At 49.3% G+C, this 20,290-nt stretch overlaps 2 protein-coding genes across 3 annotated transcripts in view; one reads left to right on the forward strand and one right to left on the reverse strand.

The window, feature by feature from the left end:
• RASSF5 (Ras association domain family member 5) overlaps window positions 1-7,956 on the forward strand; it is an 11,342-nt gene extending 3,386 nt beyond the window's left edge. For both annotated transcript variants that reach the window (XM_021377040.1, XM_021377041.1), the window contains exons 2-5: window positions 4,595-4,705; window positions 5,390-5,687; window positions 6,079-6,194; window positions 6,871-7,956. In XM_021377040.1, coding sequence (XP_021232715.1) covers window positions 4,595-4,705; window positions 5,390-5,687; window positions 6,079-6,194; window positions 6,871-7,023 — 678 coding nt within the window. In that variant the 3' untranslated portion in view covers window positions 7,024-7,956. The remainder of the gene's footprint in view (window positions 1-4,594; window positions 4,706-5,389; window positions 5,688-6,078; window positions 6,195-6,870) is intronic.
• EIF2D (eukaryotic translation initiation factor 2D) lies at window positions 10,222-20,205 on the reverse strand. The gene is made up of 15 exons (XM_021377038.1): window positions 19,562-20,205; window positions 19,122-19,312; window positions 18,370-18,453; window positions 16,233-16,323; window positions 15,461-15,568; window positions 14,562-14,845; window positions 14,249-14,366; window positions 13,781-13,826; window positions 13,007-13,110; window positions 11,930-12,088; window positions 11,727-11,816; window positions 11,528-11,623; window positions 10,924-11,044; window positions 10,606-10,780; window positions 10,222-10,501 (listed from the first exon to the last, which is right to left on the reverse strand). Exons 1-15 carry the CDS (start codon window positions 19,615-19,617, stop codon window positions 10,431-10,433), a joined length of 1,794 nt encoding a protein of 597 aa, XP_021232713.1. The 5' UTR covers window positions 19,618-20,205; the 3' UTR covers window positions 10,222-10,430.

The raw sequence follows: 20,290 nt of genomic DNA on the forward strand, positions 1-20,290 counted from the left end.
GTCTGCGCACGTTTGGCTGCAGGTGCTGCCGAAATTTGCTCGCTGTGCGGCGCAGGGGGCCCTGCCTGCCTCCTGCAGGCTCGCTGCAGGGCTTTGCTCTGCTGCAGGATTTCTCAGCCTTTCCGTACTGCCTTGCCTCCTTCCTGGAGGGTCTGCAGAGGAGGAACCGACCCCAGATGTTGTGGGTTCGTTGTGTTTTTTGGCTTTACAGGGGGCAGGCAGCAGCCTCGCGAGCCTGGCAGCTGCGTTTTGTGGGTCAGGATCCCAGCCAGAGTCCTGTGGTTTGGCCCCAAAAAAGTCTGGGCCATGGTGCAAACTGCACCTGTTGGGCTGGCAGTGAGATGGGGAAGTTCCGGGTCCAAATTCATCTGCAAAGTGGTGGTTGCAGGGATGGACCTGGTTCTTTCCTGGCTGTGTAGGTGCTGCGTGCCTGCCCTTGAGGAGAGCGCTGCCTGGGCAGTGTCACCGCAGGGTCAGATTGCTGTGACTTCAGTAACGCAGAGCACGCACAGAGCTGCCTCATGCTCAAGTGTTTAGTTTTTAAAAAGAAAAGAAACAAAACCAACAAACCATGCCTGCTGTAAACTTTGCCCCAACCAGTACTGAGCAGAAAAGCAGAAGGAGAGCAGAAGCTGCTGCGGAAGTGGGGTTTTTTACTCAGGAAAAACCGTGAAGTGCTGAGGGTTTGAGGTTGGGGAGGGAGGGAGGGAGAACAGTGTTGGGGAGGGCACTGACTGGGCTCCAGGAGAGCCTGGGGACACTGAAATCAGCGGCACTGCACTGCTCACGGCCGTGCTGCATGGGCATGCCTGAGGCTGATGGCTTCCAGCCCCCAGCAGGTGCTGTGAGGTTCCATTTCTGCAGCACAGGGCAGGGGTTGCTCTCCCGGTGACCCAGGCTGTGATCTCTGCAGGGCACTCCATCCGGGTAACGTTGCAAAGAACAATATATATATATCTTTTTTTTTTTTGGAAGAAATTTTCCCTTGGGTTTAACACGGGATCTTCCCGTCCGCCACCAGCTCCCTCTCGCTATGATTACCGACATGTACTGCTGCTTCTTAAATGTCATCTGATGATTCATTTGTGTAGGAGGTGTACGAGATTACGGTATCAGCGATGGTGCAGCGCTGGTTCTCACTGCGCTCGGGCACTGCAGCTCGTCCAGCCTGGCCCTACCTGCGTACTGGGGCTCTCCCTGCACAGGGATGCTCAGGTGCTGCGGTGCCTTGTGGCTGAGCTCCTCTGCTGGGGGCTGATTTGGTGGTTGCTGGAGAAGATGGAGCCTGCTGGGGCTGTGGTGTTACGTGGAGGAAATAGCTCCTGCGCATGAAAACATGCAACAGCGGCTGCCCGAGCAGCGTGGCTGCGCAATGTGTGGGGAGGTGGCCCCCAGCTTTTTTTTCCAGCTGGGGGTGGAAGCTGCGTGCAGGTCTTTGGTGGAGGAAAGGAGTGGGGCTCGCAGTGTGCGAGGGTCACGGGTGCAGGAGGTGGGGTTGCACCTTGGCTCGGCAGGGAGCTGGCCCCACAAGGATGCGTGCACCGGGGGCATCTCCCGTGGGTCCTGCATCCCTCTGCCCCCTCTCTTTTCCCTCCAGGTGGCATCAGGAGCTGCTGGTGTCGGGAACATCCTGTTTATTTTTAACTAAAGTTAAAAGCAGAAGTGGCGGAACAGTGGTTTCCAAGTGAAGTCTCCATGGCAATCAGCACGCCGAGCCCACCGCTTGCCGCTAACCTCTCTGAACGCACCGCGAGGCTTTTCCCCCATCTCTGGAGACGCGCTGCTTTGTGTCTTCTGCCTTTTCCTCTGAGCCCCACAGTAAACAGCAGGGCCTCGTCTGAGCTTCTTGAAGGCGGCGAAATGTGCAGATCTTATCTGCCGTGCCCTGGGGAGCTGCGAGGGAGGAGAGCGATGGGGTTGGGGTGCTGCCCCCCAGAACAGCACCAGCAGCGAGGTCCAGCACGGTGCAGGGCTGCTGATCTTAGGAGGGGCTTTCGCTTGGGTTTGGTTTCTGCATGAGGCTGTGGGAAGGATGCTCTTCAGCTGGAAGTGGAGCACCTCTCCCCCAGCATCTTTGCAAATGGATAAATACAGAAATCGGTCACCGAGGCAGAGCGGTTCTTTGTTGGCTCCAGATCTCTCTTTTGAGAGCGTGTCACCACAGTCACAATGGCCCGAGGGCTTTGCCCCCCCCCACCCCCCATAGCAGTCTGTCACGAGCTCACCCATTTCTTACAACCGAGGAGCAATGCTGGTTAGAGGAGGAGCCCGCGTGCTGCGTGGCAGGAGGATGTGGGCTCACCTCTGTTCTACGTGGCCCTGCATCCCACACCGTGCTGCGCCGTGGGGGTGCAAGGGGTTTGGGGTCCTTTCCTCCCTGCGTGGCCCTGTCCTGGCCCCATGGGCTCAGCAGTGACCCCCGGGTTGTTACCGTGAGCTGCTTCTGTTTGCAGCTCGTTTCATCCTGTCCCCCCGTACAACAGGAAATGTGGCAACGGTTGATGCTTCGTAGCTTCTGTTTCTCTTCCTTCAGCCATAACTGTGAATTCCGCAGCAGAAACTGCAAAACCAGAGCTGAGGGCAGATTCATGAAGAGCAATGCACGGCTGATCTCGCCGTGCTGCTCGGTGCAAGGAGCAGTGTGGCTTCTTCCAGGCTGGGTCCCACCGCGTGCTCAGCGTGCACAGGAGGAGGGTGTGTGGGCAGAGCATCACTCCCATGATGACAGTGAGGCGAAGAGAGAGCCTCTTCCCAGCAGTGTTTTGCTGCAGCATTGGTGCAGCATGGCACGTTGCAGCCTCCCTTCCAGCATCACAGCGCTTGCAGGAGTTGCTCTGTGTTCCAAGCTGCTGCAGTGCAAGTGAGAACTTTCACTGCAAATTGCAGGGGCAGGCTGAGTGGATCTATTTGCTTTTGCTGTGCACGTTTGGAGGGTGCTGGTCTGCACTGGGCAGGGTTTGTGCCACAGAAGCAGTGCAGCACGCATGTGGTCTGTGTGTGGTGAGGCTGCAGCAGGGCCAGGGCAGCACCTGTCTGCTGCAGGTGGAGGGCTGCACCTCTGTGCATCCATTTAAGACCTATTGCAGTTGGTAGATTGCAGTGTAGCATGTGTCTTATGGCAGGCTGTGGAGCTGAGATTGCCAGTGTGATAAAGGGGTGTTGGTGTGCAGCTCTTGAATACCGCAGCCAAGCTTTGCTTTTGGTTTGTTAGGCAGCGAACAAGAAGGAGAGTGTAAGACAACGTCAGTGTTGTTCCGTTGGGTTAGTGCTGCAGGTCGGTGCTTCCAGAGGTCTCACACTGTTTGTCAGCCTCGAGCAGAAGTTGAGACATCTGCCTTGAGGAATGGCTTGAATGAATCTGGGGCTCTCCAAGTCCCACGGCTGGAGCTGTCTTGCCAGATTGTGACCAGAGCTCTCCTTTGTCCGGTGCTTGATTCTCCTCCTGAAGGAAAAGCCATGGCTAGCCTGGGGTGACGTTGCTCACGGTGTGCTGGTGTGCTCGTCTGATGGATGCTGGCTTCCTTCTGCATTTGCACCTGGGAGGTAAAGCCACCCAGATCCCAGAACTGGGGCTGAGAAGTGCAGGGCTTTGCTCCTGGAGTTACTTTTTCCACCCTTTCTTGTTTTCCCTGTGGAGGTTGCCCTTCTCGCTCTGAGCCCTATCAGCCTCCATAGCTCATCCCTTCGTGCCAACTTCGGAGGCAGCCCACGCAGCAGGCAGAAGATGTTGTGCAGCTTCAGCTTCAAGCCACAGGCTTCTGTCCCCTCTGTGTCCCCAGGGCATGAAGCACTGGCACCTGGAGACTGGAGCCCCGTGGGGTCTGCACCTTGGGGTGGGAATGCAACACGCCTGCCTGGATGTGCTGGAGCATCCTTTCTGTCCTCGCAGCGGGGTTTTGGAACAGAGCGTTTTTGGATTCCGTGTTCTTGCAGTGCTTGCACATGCCTGGGCTCCATGTGTTGGACTGCTCCACGCGTGGGATTGCATCCTGACATTTCCTTCCTGGGGGGGTCCGTGGGCCTTTGCAGCCGGTGTCTAACGCTCGGCATATGGAAGGTGGGAGCGCTGCTCAGGATCTTGATGAGCCCGCTGCTGCAAACCCCGTCACTGCAGAGAACCATCTGCAGCAGCATGTTCCCGGGGCTCTGTGAGCCCCACTTTGCCTCCTGAGATGAGGTTCCCCCAAGTGACAGCAAACAGCAGCAGCCACGGGGTCAGCCCCGGCTCCGCACACGGCGTTGTGCATTGCAGCAGCTCTGCCTGGAGCTCTGGGCCTTCACTACACAGCCCTTCTCTTAATTTGTTTTTCACGCTTTGTCACCTTTAGAGAAATTCTGCTCTCCCGCACGGAGCGTTGAAATCTCTACTTTTAGCTGGAATATTCTTTATTTCAAGATGCATCTCTGCAGTGCCAGAGGAGCACGCTCCGGAGGGGCTTTCCTATGCTTGTGCTGCACTCAGCAGAGCGTGTCCTGGAGCAGCTCCTCCCCGAGCTTGTGCAGCGTTCTGCTGCATTGCCCAGCAAGACAGAGCTGTCTGGACACAGCATTACCCCCAGAACAAACCCACTGACGCAGTCTCCTTTCCTTCCAGAATGTAACGAAAGCGGTAGAAGAAAAACCTGAGCCTCCAACCGTTGAGGAGATCAAACAGAAGATTGAAAAATACAATGCAAAAGTTACAAACTGCCTGTTGATGAAGCTGGTAGGTGTTGCTCTTGTGTTCATCTCTGCTGGGAGTGCTCGCCCATAAGCTCTGGCCAGCGATAGCTGAGAGCCACTTGCTATCAGCAGACGGGGTGGGATTGGATTGAGGCTTGTTCCCACCTGTGAGCAAAGCCAAGAGGATGCGCAGTGAAAAGGAGAATCTGTTTTACAAAGCAAGGTACCACGAAGGTGCAAACTTCGGGTGCTCTCACAGAGCAGTGGGAAAGGCTTCGTGAAGTGCCAAGTTAAATTATAGAGCTTCCAAGAGCAGCAGCTACGTAAGCTCCTGCTGCTTGCTAACATCTGAAAGTCAACTTCAAGTTAATTTAAAATAGTAAAAATCAGAACAATTTCAAACAGGCTGATCTCGAGTTATGAATTATTGCACGGAGCAGTGAAAATCCTGTACCACAGGGGGGTTAAAAACACTGAGCATGAGGGGTTCCCAGAGCTTTAAAACCCTCATTTAAATGCAATGTGTGAGAGTTTCCATAGCTGACTTGTAGCAGCGTTGATGTAGAATAAGAGGAGATAGCGCAGCGCTAGGAGGAGATGAGTCACCACGAGTGGAAGGAACAGAAGGAAATGAGCGGTGACTAATCCTAAATTACTAGTTGCTGCTTGCACCGTGGCTAGAAGCCCCAAAGCTGTCACCCACCCACCACCCTGTGTCATTGTGCAGAGCGACGATGGGACCTACACCGGCTTCATCAAGGTGCACCTGAAGCTGCGGCGCCCGGTGACGGTGCCGGCGGGGATCCGGCCCCAGTCCATCTACGATGCCCTCAAGGAGGTGAACCTGGCGGACACCACGGACAGGAGGACGTCCTTCTACCTGCCACTGGACGCCGTCAAGCAGCTGCACATCAGCAGCACGACCACGGTGAGCGAGGTGATCCAGGGGCTGCTGAAGAAGTTCATGGTGGTGGATAACCCCCAGAAGTTCGCGCTCTTCAAGGAGATGCGGAAGGATGGGCAAGGTGAGTTCCTAGAACCCCATGGGTTGGGAGATCCCCAAGCCCAACCCATCCCGCTGTCCCTGCTGGCCACATCCCTCAGTGCCACATCTCTGTGTTCCTTGAACACCCCCTGGGACGGTGACTCCCCCGCTCCCTGGGCAGCCATGCCACTGCGTCACCACTCCTTTGGAGAAGCAATTTTCCCTGATATCCAACCCGGCCCTCCCATCCCAGTTCCTTCAGTCGCTCCCCACGCTGGTGTTAAGACCCAACACAGATCTCTGATAGCTGCTCAGTGCCTTGACTATGACCCTGAGCAGCCCAGATCTCTCCCATTGCCCCCCCCCACCCCGCTGGGCCTCCCTCTGGGCTCTGTGGGGCTCACGGTGCTGTCTCCTATCCCCCCCCCCAGTCCTCCTGCAGAAGCTGCCCCTCACCGAGTTCCCCCTGTACCTGCGGCTGCTGGCCGGCCCCGACACCGACGTGCTCAGCTTTGTGCTGAAGGAGAACGAGACCGGGGAGGTGGAGGTACGTGTGGGGCTCCTTGCTTTGGTTTGCATTGCTTGGCAATGGGATGGACCCACAGATTCCCAGCAGGGGCTGCAGCACGTGAGCCAGGCTTCTCCCCCTCTGTTTTTTTTTTTTTTTAACTACCTAAAATGCTGTGTGATTCCCCAAAGTTATCAGCTGAATGGACTGCTCGAACCTTGCTTTGACAAAACATCTTTGGGTCGTTTTGTTGCTTCTAAATTACACCGATTTAAAAATAAAACCTGCGATCTATTGACAGAGCCACACAGCTCTGTCCCAGAGTTAACCCTCAGTAATCAGATTTAGCTAAATGCTGCAGTAAGTAATCCAGGAGTTTAAATAGAAGCCTGGGATGCCCAGGTGATGAACCCAGCTTCATGCCACAGCAGTGCTCCCCACTAGGACCCGTTCAGATATTGGTGGCAGCTTTCATTCATCCCAGCAAAGATTTCTGCTGGATCTGTAATTGCATGGGCTCAGGACTGGGCTGGTCCTTCGTGTCGTGGCCCCTTGTCCTGGTGCTCTCACAGCAATGCTTGGAGGTGAAGCTTCCTGCAGATCAGGTCACGTTTAGATGTCTTACGTGGTTCCTTTACAGAGTCAGGAAAAAGCTAGCAAAGCCATAGGGTGAATTACGTGTGCTCACTTTGCCTCTGCTTTGCTGTTCCCGCAGTGGGACGCGTTCTCCATCCCAGAGCTGCAGAACTTCTTAATGATCCTGGACAAAGAAGAGAAGGACAAAATCCAGCAAGTGAAAAGGAAGTACGAGACGTTCAAACAGAGACTGCAGCAGAGCTTGAAAGAGGCCGGAGACAAACCCAGCTAACCCTCAGGGCGCACTGCGAGTCAGACTAAGCTACGTGTTGTTTTTAAAATGAAAAAAAGACGCTTCTCAGGACACCTTCTGGGGGTCACCCTCCCACTTCATCCCTCCACTAAGGACACAGCGCCCATGAAACGGCCCCGTTGCGTTTCCTTCTTCTGAAACCTCATACCCCAGGACCAGAGCCAGCCAAAGAAGGGGACACCTGCTCCGGAGCTGCCCACAGCAACCCAGCTGCTGGCGTGTGCTGTCAGGTGGAGCAGCTTGGTGTGGGGAATGCCGAACCCAGCGGGAAGAGCTGGCTGAGCCCCTGAGCTGCTCGCGCTCCTCCCAGCAGCTCGCTCGCTCTCGCTGAGGTTCTGCAGTTGGGTTGCGTGTGGCCGAGTTCTCCTTTCTTGAGCAGAGCGCAGGAAGCAGCCGATAGCACGGGGGAGGTCGGTGCACCGACCCACGTAGGTGCTGCAGCTGTAACCCATGCCAGACAGACTTGTTCGAGGCTAAGGTGGCTGGGGCAATGTGGAGTCACGGCAGCTGCAGCACCCCGGCAGTCTTGCAGTGAGTATTACTGAACCGTAGTGATGTTCGTTCCAGGAAAAAGTCACTTGTTTTGATTCTAATTAATTCTGAAAACAGACTTGAATTCAAGCAAATATCCACGATGCTTAGCTGAGTTAGCCTGTACGTTACGAGTTTTCTATTCTAAAGGAATCGGGACCTATGTTTTAAGAGCCAAGCATGAAGATGGGGGCATGGGATGGTGGTTCTGTACAGAACCTTGAGCAATACACAGCCAGCAGATGATTGCAGCGAAGCTCAAATCCCTCTTCCACCCATCAGAGCCACTTGGAGCTGTGTAGGGGTCTGGCAGCAGGGAGAGGAGCTCCAACCCAGGCTGGGTTGTGGAGGGGGTGCCAGGAGCAGAATGTCTGTGCAGGAGATCCTTAGCACCGGGGTGAGTAAGGGAACCACAAACCTCAGATGCTTTCCTCTTGCAGCACGCCTCCTCTTGCTGACCACTCCGTGTGCTGCTCTCCCATCTCTTTTTCTCCCTTCCTGGTGCAAGGGATGCTATGGGAACGCCAACCCCCGAGGCGATTTTCCCCACGTTTACTTTCAGCACTTTGTACTGAGCGCACTGCACGCAGCCAGGTTCCATCTGCCCTCTGTTCACAGAGGACACAGCAACACAGGTGAAAAGGGAACGTGAGAACTAGCTGGATTTGGATGGAGCACGAGCAATGCTCTCCCAGTGACTTGGTGAGCTGAGTGTGTCTGAGCTCGCTGTTGCGATCCCACCCATGTGAAGTGGGAAGGGAAGGAGCAGGTTATGAGGGAACAGATGATGGAGACAACTTGGAAGAGTCTAAAATTTACCTCAGTGCCTTTTTTTTTTTTCCCTTAAGTGTGAAAACTTTAGGTTTGGGCTAAGGAGGAGGTTGGAAGGGGCTTGTGTCAAGGCCTTGGCCCTGCTCCCCAGGTCCCTGCAGGCTGCTTTTGTCCGGAGAACAGGAACTGTTGTTTCTTTCTGCAAGGTGACTGCTTGGCTGCTTTTTCCCCCCCCACCTCACCCCAGATTTATACTTGAGTATGTTTGTTTATAAAGGGATGAGAGTACCTGCATCACTTAAAGCCCCTCGCTTTGTATTAACGCCACTTGGTGCAAGCTTAGTGCCAGCTCTTGCCTTACTCAGTGGTGTAAATGGGTTTGCAAGCGGGGCTCCAGCCGCTGGCACGCGGTGCAGGAAGGGCCTCCCAGCTGTACTGTATTCTCTACCCAGATGACCCTTAACGATGTGGCAGCAGCCCAAAGAGAGCAGCAATTTTCATGCTCCGGGGCTGTTGGCCCGTTTAGAGAAATACTTATTACTTCGCTATGCACTTGTGAAGTAATTTAAATAACATTTATCCACTGCTTTGAGTCTTGAAAGCACTGTGTAAATGCTTCTGTTCAGCCAAGTGTAAGAACGCGGTAGAAACTGCCACTGGTTCTGAGAAACGAGACCCAGCTGCTTGCTTTCAAACCCCTTATCTTTCTGGCTATAAGTTCTAAAGATTATTTTTCGTTTCCTGGCTGCTGTTGTTTTCTACGAGAGTTCTGGTGACTGTCTCCCCTTCCCTTCCTGGAACCCAGCATGTCTTTGACATTCTGTAGAAGGCATGGCTTCTTATGCAACTACCGTGAATGCTGCTGAAAACCTCCTGCAAAGGGAGGGCTCTTTCCTTTCTATTTTTTCAAGACATGGGGCATTGGAAGTGGTAGATATGGAAACTCAGATTCTCAAGAGTCAGTTGATCTCGTGTGTAGGACAGGCACACTGGGCCCCTTCCTTAAGCGCTACGTGCTGTTGGCAGTGCCTTTGGTTAATGTGTTGCGTTGCCTCCTTCGTGTGAGTTGATTTCTCGTGCCCCTTGTAAAACATGTAAAATAACGTGTACAGAATGGAATAGCAAAGCTTCTATGGCAAAGTGAAACGCATTTTTTGCGATGCTGTAATTTATTTTTATTACTCCCTAGTAATTCTATGGCATTTTTAAAAAATGTCTCACTTCCAGCTTTTTTTTTTTTTGAAGGTTCTGAAACTACTTATTCATATGCAGACAGTGTAAAAGACAACGACAATAAAACTGTCAGTAATTAAAAAAAAATAATAATAAAATCAATCTCTTAACTTATTTTCCTGGCGCCCTCCCATGGTGTTTTCTTGCATTGAGTCTAAAGGCAAGATACAAGAGACCTTGCAGAACTGAATTTGAAGTCTAAGCTTCAGCTAAAGCAGTACAGAACACCTACATCTGAGAAACCAAGTGTTCCATTAACTGTCTTTGTCTTTAGATGGCTTTGACAGAACCACTACCTCTCATAAGCTGCGGTTGATGTTATGCATAAAAATGTATTTACGTTTATAAACCATAAGAATGCAGCCGATAGAGTTCATTCTCCACGCTGAAATGTCTTATTAGGAGTACCTGGAAGTGTTTAAAGGGATGAAATCTAAACCCAATGGTTTTTCTCTACATAAATGCTCTGTGGCACGTCGTGCTGGAACGTTCTAGCGTGCTGTGCTGGAGTACTTTGCTAACATTCTGGCCTAGGTTCTATTACAATGCTTTGGTTTGAAAGATGGAAAGTAGGAATGACAGATGAGCTGCGAGGCAGTACAGCCAGAAAAATGGGACAACTGGGCAAACTTGTAGAAAATATATGGAAAAGGATAAAGCTCGTTTTTTTTTTCAGCTTTTTATTTTTATGAAAAATGATCAGTTAGAGCAGTATTTTTACTTGGGATAATCCCAGATCATGTAGAAATGCAGGGCTTTGAATGAATAGGGCCTGTACGTAACCTTGATCTGCTGGCGGGACATTTCTATAAATAATGAGAGCTGATTAATTGTTACAATAGATTTTTCTCCTACTTTTTCCGGCCGAGCTTTGGAGCCTTCTCAAGGCCTTGAATATATTTCCGAGGTAGCTGGTATTCTTCTGCAACATAAAGAAGAGTTCACTTTAGGTAAAAGTTAAATTAAATGAACTAAAATTCGTATCTTGCTATAACTGGTCCAAGCCCAGTTCCAGACCAGACCTACCTAGCAGCATCTTGGCCAGATGATGGATTTGGTTGCCTTGGATCTGGACCTGAACTCTGTCTTTTGCTCCAGGCACTGGGGTGATGGTGGTGCTGGCCTGTACTTTCTGCTGTAGAATATTGGCCACACGCTGTGGGTCTAGACCGTACAGCTCGAGGTTCTTGATAATTGTCACCTGAAGATTTTAGCAATGATTGCAAACATTACTACTGTCAGTATTAGTAAATTACGTCCCGTTCATCCCAGAAAATCAAGCTGCCAAAGCTGCCCTCAGAATCGGGGCTCACTCATACCCCATCTCTTTATTTCTCCTTTTACCTTCTTATTTGATGATCTCTGTGCAGTGGTTATGTCAATGGGCTCGATGTTTCCTTTCCTCACAATAGGTTCTTGTCCAAAAAATGTCACCTGGTGTAAGGGCTGCAGACGCTCGAGGCACCTGAACAAGTTCATAGATCCAATTAGTCTGCACCATACAGCAAGACTGATGCTAACTGTGTTTTTTCTGCTGCAGCCTATCACAGGTCTTTGAGACTACATATCAAGTCTAGAACCGCAGGGCCAAGAAGGACTTTGAACTTAAAGGGCAGGATGACTTCCACTGCCTAAAAAGGGCACATTCAGTTATCTGCTGCAAACAACAGCTTCATAGATATGCACATACAGATTGCACAGAGAATCAGGCACTATTTATTTAGAAATCTTTCCCTGATAGTCAGCATGTAAACAAAAAGCAACATCAGTTAATGACAGATGGTGGTTAAAGGGTGAAGAATGGGATATGATTCAAGTGAAGGTCTCTGGATATTTTCTGTATCATCAGGAGGAAATTAGAACTCCAGTAACTCCAGTGACATGGGGCTTTGATTTGTACATGATAGCTTTGTGTAACACTGAAACAGTACACTGGAAAAACAGTCACCTGCTCAGGAGGTCGTCCCACTTAAGGTGTGAGATTTCATCCTGTTCTGATTTATCCAGCAGGCAGTCACACAGAATGGCATTCACTTTTACAAAGCTGTAGAAGGAAAACATGCATTAGGAGAAAACAAGTTCACTTTTTGCTTGACATTCAGCATCTCCTGTGGAAGCAAGGTAGGACGGTTTTTCTGAATGCTTACTTTTTGTTTGTCTCATCAACCAACTCGTTAGTCTTCACGTAGTTAATGATGATGTTTCTCACCTCGCTGCTTGAGAGGATGCTTCCTTTTCTAAACAGAAAGAAAACTTGATTACTTGAAAGCCAACAAAATGGTAGCAGCACAAGTTTGTTAGCCTATCTCTTGACCCAGCAATGGTTTTGTTGCATTTTTCCAGTGCTCACCTGTGTCCAGATTCCTGAAAGAGCGGGACCATTTTTGCTGAGACTCCATAGAGTGGTATGATTTCAGGAGCACGGTACGCTTGTTCTCTGTCCTCACTCTTGCTGTCTTGGGCAGCAGAGGCTGGAGAAAATCCTTCGGGTACTGCAAATGCTTTAATGCTGGGGAATAAAATCATTGGGTGGGAATGAAAGAGGCTGAAACTTCTAACAACGATGTCTGTGCTTGCAAGTAAGAGAACTTGGCAAACTGAGCTTGAGCGTGCCTGTGCCTCCCAATGACAAGGCTAAATATGATGAGAGAAAAGTTAGTGCAAAAAGTCAAAGTAATTCTACTTCTTTCCAAATGCAGAAGAGAAGATATGCCTGTATCTACCAAAATATTCTCCAGCCCATTAGTTGCCATGGAGATGTTACATAACAGCAGACCTCAGGCCCACTGGGAAATTCCAAGAGAGAGCTAATGTGCTGATATGCAAAAGGAAGGAATCTGGTTCTTGATATGAGGTAACTATTAATCCTTAGAAAGATAATGGAAGCGCTGATAACCAGGTAATGAGCAATTAGAAGGGTATTTGTGCACATCAACGTGTAATGGAAAACAAAGCAGTTTTTCTGTTTTTTAAGATTCTAGCTTTGGCTGCTAATTTTGCAAAGTGGCTGATTTGATCCTAGATGACATTTTAAGGCTGTAGTTCCATGGGCGTTTGCACAGCAGCAGTGTCATCTTCTCACTGCAGTTATTTTTTAGACAGGTAAGTTCACTTCAAAGCTGAACAAAGAGATGTCCCAGCAAACAGATGGGACTGGGGGGACCTGATTAAATGGGAAAGGCATAAAACAGTCACACCGTCAGACTCAGTGTTAAATAGCTAGAAAACTGCCTGATGGATATAAAGCTTTCTTCCCTTCCCACGAAAAAAAAATACCATACAAATGATCAAGACACACTGTCAAAGGAATGTGCTTTTTAGTGACTGCTAACAGAGGTTATAATAGGTAACAGAGCTGGAGATAGCCCTTGGAAAGAAGGAGCAGAATCATCTATCACCACTTTCAGGACTGCAGTATGCTACGTACTCCGGATGCTTCCAGTCCACCTCCACGATGCTCTCCACGCCTTTGGTCAGCTCCTTCACTTGCAAGATCTTCTGGCGCTGCATACTTTGCAGGAATTTAGAAAACTGCAAAAACAACAGTCAGAAATGTGGAGCTCAGCGTTTTAAACCCCTGTTTGTATTCCTGACTGCCCCCCAATTACTTGCTAAATCAGAAAAACTTGTTGGGGGTTTGGGGGAAGCCAACACTGTAGCCCTTTGCTTCTCTAAACACAGCGATGGCTGAAGAATAGAGCATGCCTGTACCATGCTCTAAAACAGAATAAGCAAATGTTCCTTTTGGAGGTCTGCCACCTGTTTGCTCTGTGACCTTGGCCAAATCACACTATGTGTCACATGGACTGCTGGGACATCTTTGGCAACATGCTTTGTCCTTGCCTGTCATCTCCATTCTCTTCATCTTTGTTCATTAATAGCTTCAGAAAAGGAATGAGCTCTTCTTGAAGGTAATTGCAATGTCCAGCAGGATCAGAACCTTTATCAGCTATCACGGTACAAGCTCCCGGATAGCATTAGATATGTTCAAAGAAGATCAGTGCTCCTGCTTTCAGGACAATAATTTTCTTCCCTCAATCTCTCAGGAGCACAGATGTGAGTAAAAGAACCTGGCTTTTAGGAACAGCCTACAGGACTTTTCTATCTGTTTTAGTAACACTTCAATGATTTTGAGCTCAACATTTTTATCTCCTTCCACTTCCTATTTCAAGTAACATAAACAATACAGGAAAAATCTCACCTTCTTATAGCTTGACTTCTTTATGTCCAGTTGCTGTCCAGCAGGGCTATAAATGGATTATTTAAAAAGTTCTTTAGTTATAGGCACCCTTCATTTCTTTGTAAAGCTTGCTACTTGATGCTGAAATTCTCTTAACAGCAAAAATATGAGCTCCACCCAGAATTACTTCAAACAAGGCAACTGACAGAAAGGTAACAGATAGAACATGATCAATTAAACTAGCACTGATGCTCCTATGGGGAAGCAAAGAGCCACTTAAGTGATCAAGAAATCTTGAAACAATTGTAAGTCAACTCCAGTTAGCTATTAAATGCATACCTTGGTTTCAGTCATACAAATACTTTAATGTAAGAAGCATAATCTTAGATAACCTTAGATAAGGACTGAATTTCACTTTTGAGTCAAGAACTTCACCCCAAATATCCCACTCTTTCTTGCAAACCCAAAGACATTCTTCTTACCACATACCAGCATGAGAACATATGGCTGCGTAGAAACGTGCTGGTGAGCAGAGGGAGATCTGACTTCTTGACTTTGCATTTTAAAGCATGAAAAAAGCACTGATTAAATAACGCATCCATTTGCTCTGCAGGGAAGAAAAGGACAAGCATGCAGTGAGCAGTCTCTCCCTTATAGCATAATACTCAGTACTTTCAGACCACAGAACTCCCTCTATCCCTGGAGTCACGCTGTGCTGTCTAGAATGCACAGCAACCTAGATCACGGGTACCAGCTTCAGCAAATAGGTGCTCAGTTTGGATCTATTTGTATGCAACAGTACCTTGTGGTGTCCTGCTGTCCCCTGCATCCTGCTGAGCCTCTGTACTGTGATCTTCAGCTGTTTCTGCAGTTCTGTTGAGCTCCTCCTTTCCCATCACTACTGCACAACTGTTTTGCTCCTTCAGGCTCAAATCACCGATGTCCACGTGCTGCAGTGTGTCAGTGGAGATGCTGTTGCCAAGCTTTTTCCCCTCCACCTCTTCCTCATTTTCAGCGTTCTCCTTTTCAGCAGGATCTGCTGGCAAGGGAGCTAAGGTAGGAGGACAAGATTTGTCACCATATTCCCTATAAAAGGAAGAAAAAGCATTACGTAGCTTTCTGTTTAATGCTTGGAAACCCATAGGATAATAACATTAATAAATGTTCCCCTGATAAAAGGGATGGGGAGTTGCATGGATCTTAAACTCTAAGATTGATCTCCAACTCGCTTCCCTCAAAAAACATCTGTGCTCCACCACGAATCTTTATTTTAAACTGAGCAGACTCTTTGAATCCAAATGCAGAGCAACCCATTTATTTGGTTCAGGCTGGCATAGGTGACATTTTTAATGCAAAAACGATTCAAAGTCTTTCTAGAGCAGGAAGACGTTCTGAAACTAGAGTAACAGCTATTCCAGCTTCATTTCCTCAGTAACTGCACTCACGTTTAAGGAACTGAATCAGGTGAATTATTTTCTGTACAGACACTTCCAACATGCATATACTGGATAGACCTCAGGAGAGACAACTGCTTCTGTCAGAAGAGTGTGGTCATCAAAGACAGGCAGCACAGCTAAAGCCTTAACAGAGGTCATATCTAAGCTGTATGCAAACAATGAATGATCCAGCTTACTGGGACACGGGTTTTGATTTTAGTAAGGCTTGTCACACGTCCTACATGATGCCTGGAGATACACTCACCAGAGATGATCCATGTAAGTATGCAACACAGCAAAGCCCTTCCCTTTCATGCCAGCAGCCAGCATCTCTGCGGTGGACATAGCAGCAGCTGCAACTGCTACAGGAGCTCTGGGGAAACACAGCAACATTACGGCGGGACAGCACAAACACACTGTGCTACTTGAACAAAAGAACACTGCTGTTGTGATATACTGGGATTGTTTTACAATGTCCTTGATCTTTACAGACTGCTTTTCCAAGCACCCAGGCGTTTGGGGGTTTCGTCCCATCTCTGTGGTATGTAAGGTCTTTCAAAGAATCCCAAGGATACGTGCAGTTGTGCTACTGCAGTGACAGGTGGGCATTGATGTGTTCTTCCCTTTAAGGAAGCACAAGGAGTACAGGCTCTACTAAAAGGAGCCCTGGGTGGAGGGGGAGAAATTCAGCTTTAGTGCTGCTCCCTCCTTCTGAGTTTTCACACAGACAAAAAGACAACTGTGTAGATTATAATCTTACATTAAAAACTGCTGTTTCAAAGGAAATCCACCAGGCCCCAGCTCCAAGAGAACAAATTTGCATAGCTTTCCACCCAAGCTCAAACATATCCCAACCTAGAAATGTAACTGCACTCTTTAGTGCTGAATTTTCCGCTGTTTAGGTCGACAGTGCATCGAATGCGTGAGAATAATTCTGCTTCTATTCCCTGAAAAGCCCCAGAGTTTCCATGTTCAAAATAGTTTTCCTTTCAGCGCTAAGTTTCTAAGAAAAGATGGGAATGAAGAGCCCTCTGTACCTGTTTCCCAGGAGGGTGATGGCACAGAGCGTGCCCCGCTCCACTTGTGGGAAGCCAGAAGATGGCACTACAACTCCTGGCAGCATCAGATCTGAGGACAACAACAAAGCATCCATTTCTCAATGAAAGATCCAGCCGCTACCTCCTCCACCCCCACCCCTCCTGTTACTCAGCAAAAACACAAAGCTGCTAATCGCTGAGTACGTGCCAAAAAAAACATCATTCTCTGTTTCCCCCAAGGAAGTTAGCACTTCTTGCTACCACCCTGTTGAATATGGGATCCAATTTGGTGTGCACATCCCAAAAAACAGCAGAAGAGCTATATGTGCTCAGCCCCTTGCCTTGCCCAGCCCAAAGAAGGTAGTCTTTAACAAAAAGGAATGAGCTCCCAGCCTAGATAGCGTTACTCTTTGCTAATGAAAAGGAAAACGTAAAGAACGAGCTGATACATGCAAACCCACCCATTTATTCTGCCCTGTCCCAAGGCAGAAGCTCTCTTTGCTAAAATTTGCCATGGATGACCCAGCCATCCTGATCTGACAATAGCTGCACTCAGCTGTGAACTCTCCTCAGCAGGAGGAAGTAGCCTTCACCACCTCCTTGCTAATCTGGACAGAAACAAGTGGACCTTGCTGTGTGCTTTGTTCTGCTTTCCATGCCTGGGATGAATAGACTGGCATGTGAGTAAAAATGTGGTCCGTGCCTCAGGTATGGCCTCATGACTTCACCAAATTACATTAAAATCATCTGCTCTGGTTTGATTTGAAGGCATCTCACTTTTTTCTCAGCGTCTTAGATTGAATGTGCATGCTGAGAGGCCAACGGTATTTTTCCTCCCATTCACTGTCACCACGACTTTCAGCAAACCCAGAATGAACTCTGCAATCGCAAACAAGGCTCCACGTCTCTAGGGACAGAAATCACGCAAAAACTGTAACGTGACAAGGGTTAGGGTAGTGTGTGTATCATGTAAATAAGCAGAGGCAGCAAGACCTTTGAATTCAAGGAACAGATACCATGAATAGCACTGCCTTCCTTCTCTTTGTGACTGATTGCTTCCTCAAGTCTGCTCTGTCCCTCCATGTCTGCAGTGCTGGACAGTCTCATGCCTTTCCTCCCATTTCTATGTCAGGGTTCTATCTTTGCTCTCTGCCTTTGCTGGCCATTGTCTCGGTGGCCACTTTCTTATCTTTGGATCATACCCAGCAATAGCCTGGTTGCCATGGGAGATGAATGACCTGCAGCCCTCTTTAATGTTCTTCTCCCGTTAACAAGACTTTCTTCCCCCAGAAACTAGGTCACTACAAGTCAACTACAAAGCTTGCTCAGATGTTTATCATAGCTACGCACTTATACACTTTATTTCCCCAACAGCAGTGAACAGAGGGACTTGACTGCTTCTCTAGACAGTGTGTAATGGAAAAAAGGCATCTATTTCTACACGTACACTTCCATTTATAGATTAAAGCTGCAATGGCTGGAATTCAATCTTTTTCTGGTTGAGCCGTTCTGCTGTTTCAGGTTTATAAAGGCCTGGCTCTCACGAGTCTGAACTGCATCCAAAGCAGATGCCAGAAAATAGACTCATTTCTTGTTCGTCTTGATCCGTGTGTAGCTGGTAGAGCCAGTATTCCAACAATTCAAATCCAACCCCACCTGCAATCCACTATTTACTCGACAGTGATTAGAACTGCAGGTTCCAGCACAAACTCACTTTCCACGGGATAAGCAAGCTCATCTCTGAGCTGACGGGACCCAGAGTGGCAGCACATGAAGTCAGCTGCCCAAGGAAAGTTAAAAAAAAACAAACAGAACAGTGACACAAGCTGTTCAGTGTCCCAGTTCAAAGTCACTGATCAACTTTACACCCTGAAAAGGCATTTCCAAATCCGAGACTCTCAAATGGAACAGATTACTGCATTTAAACAGCTTAAGCTACTTCATTTCATTCACAAACTTATCTGCTGCTGATTTATTTTCCCTTTTTGGAGACTAAGGTGAATTACTTTGTGCCTTAGTATTCTTTATACTTTCTCATGGTTTCGGGTACGTTTCTCCCACTGGGAAAGTAACACCAGAAAGCCCTGAAGGCAACTCCCATCTGCAACGGGATGTGACAAAGTTCTGGTCCTCTTACCTGCTCCTCCTGCTAGCTTCTGCAGCACAGGGGGCCATGTTGAAAAAGCAGGGAGAAGATCCGGGTAGACCCACAAAGTGTACACTGTGACAAAACAGAAGGAAATGTAAAGATGTATCATTAAAAAACGCTAGCCGCTGCTGCTGTCATCTTCAAGACTAAGCAGCACCAGACTAACGGCAATTAAAAACTCCTCTGAAGAAATCTGAAGCCAGAACAATCCTACAATAATTAGAAAATATTGCGATGAACAGCTTGCTACTTAATTCAAGATTCTGTGAATTATTATAAGGATAAAGATGACTCTCTGAATTATCTTCCATCAACCAAGGACACTTTGAGCTGACCTGCTACTCCAACAGGGAAGAATTTCTGGATAATAAGGGAAAAACAAAGACACAGAATATCCATCAGAGCAGTTTGTTACCTAATTCCAGGGCTGCCTGGAAGTGGATGTGATACTTGCTGACCTTTTACCAGGTGAACAAATGAGGGAGAAGAGGCCGGGATGCTAACCAGTGACCCAATCGACTCGTCTCCTGGTTCCTAACCCCTCAGAGCCTCCATTTGCCTTTTGCAAAAAATCTCAATGGGTTTCACATCGATGTCGGCAGAACAAACACAATACATTGTGCAGATGAAGTGCAATGGAGACGGGAGATGTGTAAGCACTTAACACAAGGAAGTCTTGGGGGAAAACTCTGGTTTCCAGTGAGTAAAAAGGGAGGATTTCTCCACTCCACTGCCCATACCTGTGGGATACAGAGCTTTTTCAGTCTCAAATAGGATTGGGTTCCTGCCGTTCGTGTAAACGGTGACGGCCTCCCCTTTGTGAGTGCATATCTTGATGACATTAAGCTCTTCCTTGTTAGGAATAAACTCTGCCAGCTGCTCAGCACTAAGATTCGGGAAAGCGGCCGCGACATCAGCTCGCAGCTTTCTCCTGTAACGATAAAAACAACTCCTCCATCAGTATTTATGGCTTCGGTGGCTACGAGACTCCCACTTTTTCACTGCTGATGATCTATACCACGGCTTGCATGGGAAACAGCCGCACGTTGGGAGGAAGCAGGGAAGAAACCCGATGTGCCCCGCGCTCCCTCCCCGCAGCTCTGCCCTCCTCCTCCGCCGCCCCGGGACCGGGACCGGGACCCGGCCCCGCACCGCTCGCTCGCCCCGCGCCGGCACTCACCGCTCGGAGCCCTTGATGGCGGTGCTGGCCCTGACGCGGAACGCTTTGCAGAACATGGCGGCGCTGCGCTCAGGCCCCGGCAGCCTCCATGGCGCCGTGCGCGGCACAACGCGTCCGGGTGGAAACCGCCCGCCCGCTCGGGTCGGCCCGAGGAGGCGGCGGCGGCGGCGGAGCGGCCGTGGGGCCCCGCGGATGAGCGAGGGGAAGGTTCGAGCTGCGGGGGTTTGTCCTAAGGCTGAGATGTCTTTGTTCCGAGTGCTTTGTGGCTGCCGGTCGCCTCACACACGCAACAGCTCCGGCTGAATTTGGAAATAAACCCCCAAAGGCGGCGCGAACCCGAGCTACAGCAGCGAGTTCGTGGGAACGGGGCTCATTTCAGCGTTTGTTATGTGCAGGGGGCTCTGACGGGACTGCGCGACGCACACGAGAGTCTTGTATCTCTGCTTAACACTATCATTCAACCTCTTTCTGCCACTTGGGTTGAAAACATGTTGTTTTATTACAAGAACCACTGAGTTTGCAGAAAAAGAAAGCGAGGTCAGGATGGCTCCGGGGCGTTATCTGTGGAGCGGAACCCTTCGCGGTGGCAGAGGCGCGGTGACCCGGCGCTAAGCGCTCTGTGCAGAGGGAAAACGTCCGCTCTACACTCCCCCGCCCAGCCCCGAACCCGGGTCCCCGTGAGAGTGCGGCGCTCCGAGCCCCCTAGCCCCGCCCCGTTCGCAGTGCGCA

Source organism: Numida meleagris, chromosome 25, assembly GCF_002078875.1.
Source record: "Numida meleagris isolate 19003 breed g44 Domestic line chromosome 25, NumMel1.0, whole genome shotgun sequence".
NCBI classification, from domain to species: domain Eukaryota; kingdom Metazoa; phylum Chordata; class Aves; order Galliformes; family Numididae; genus Numida; species Numida meleagris.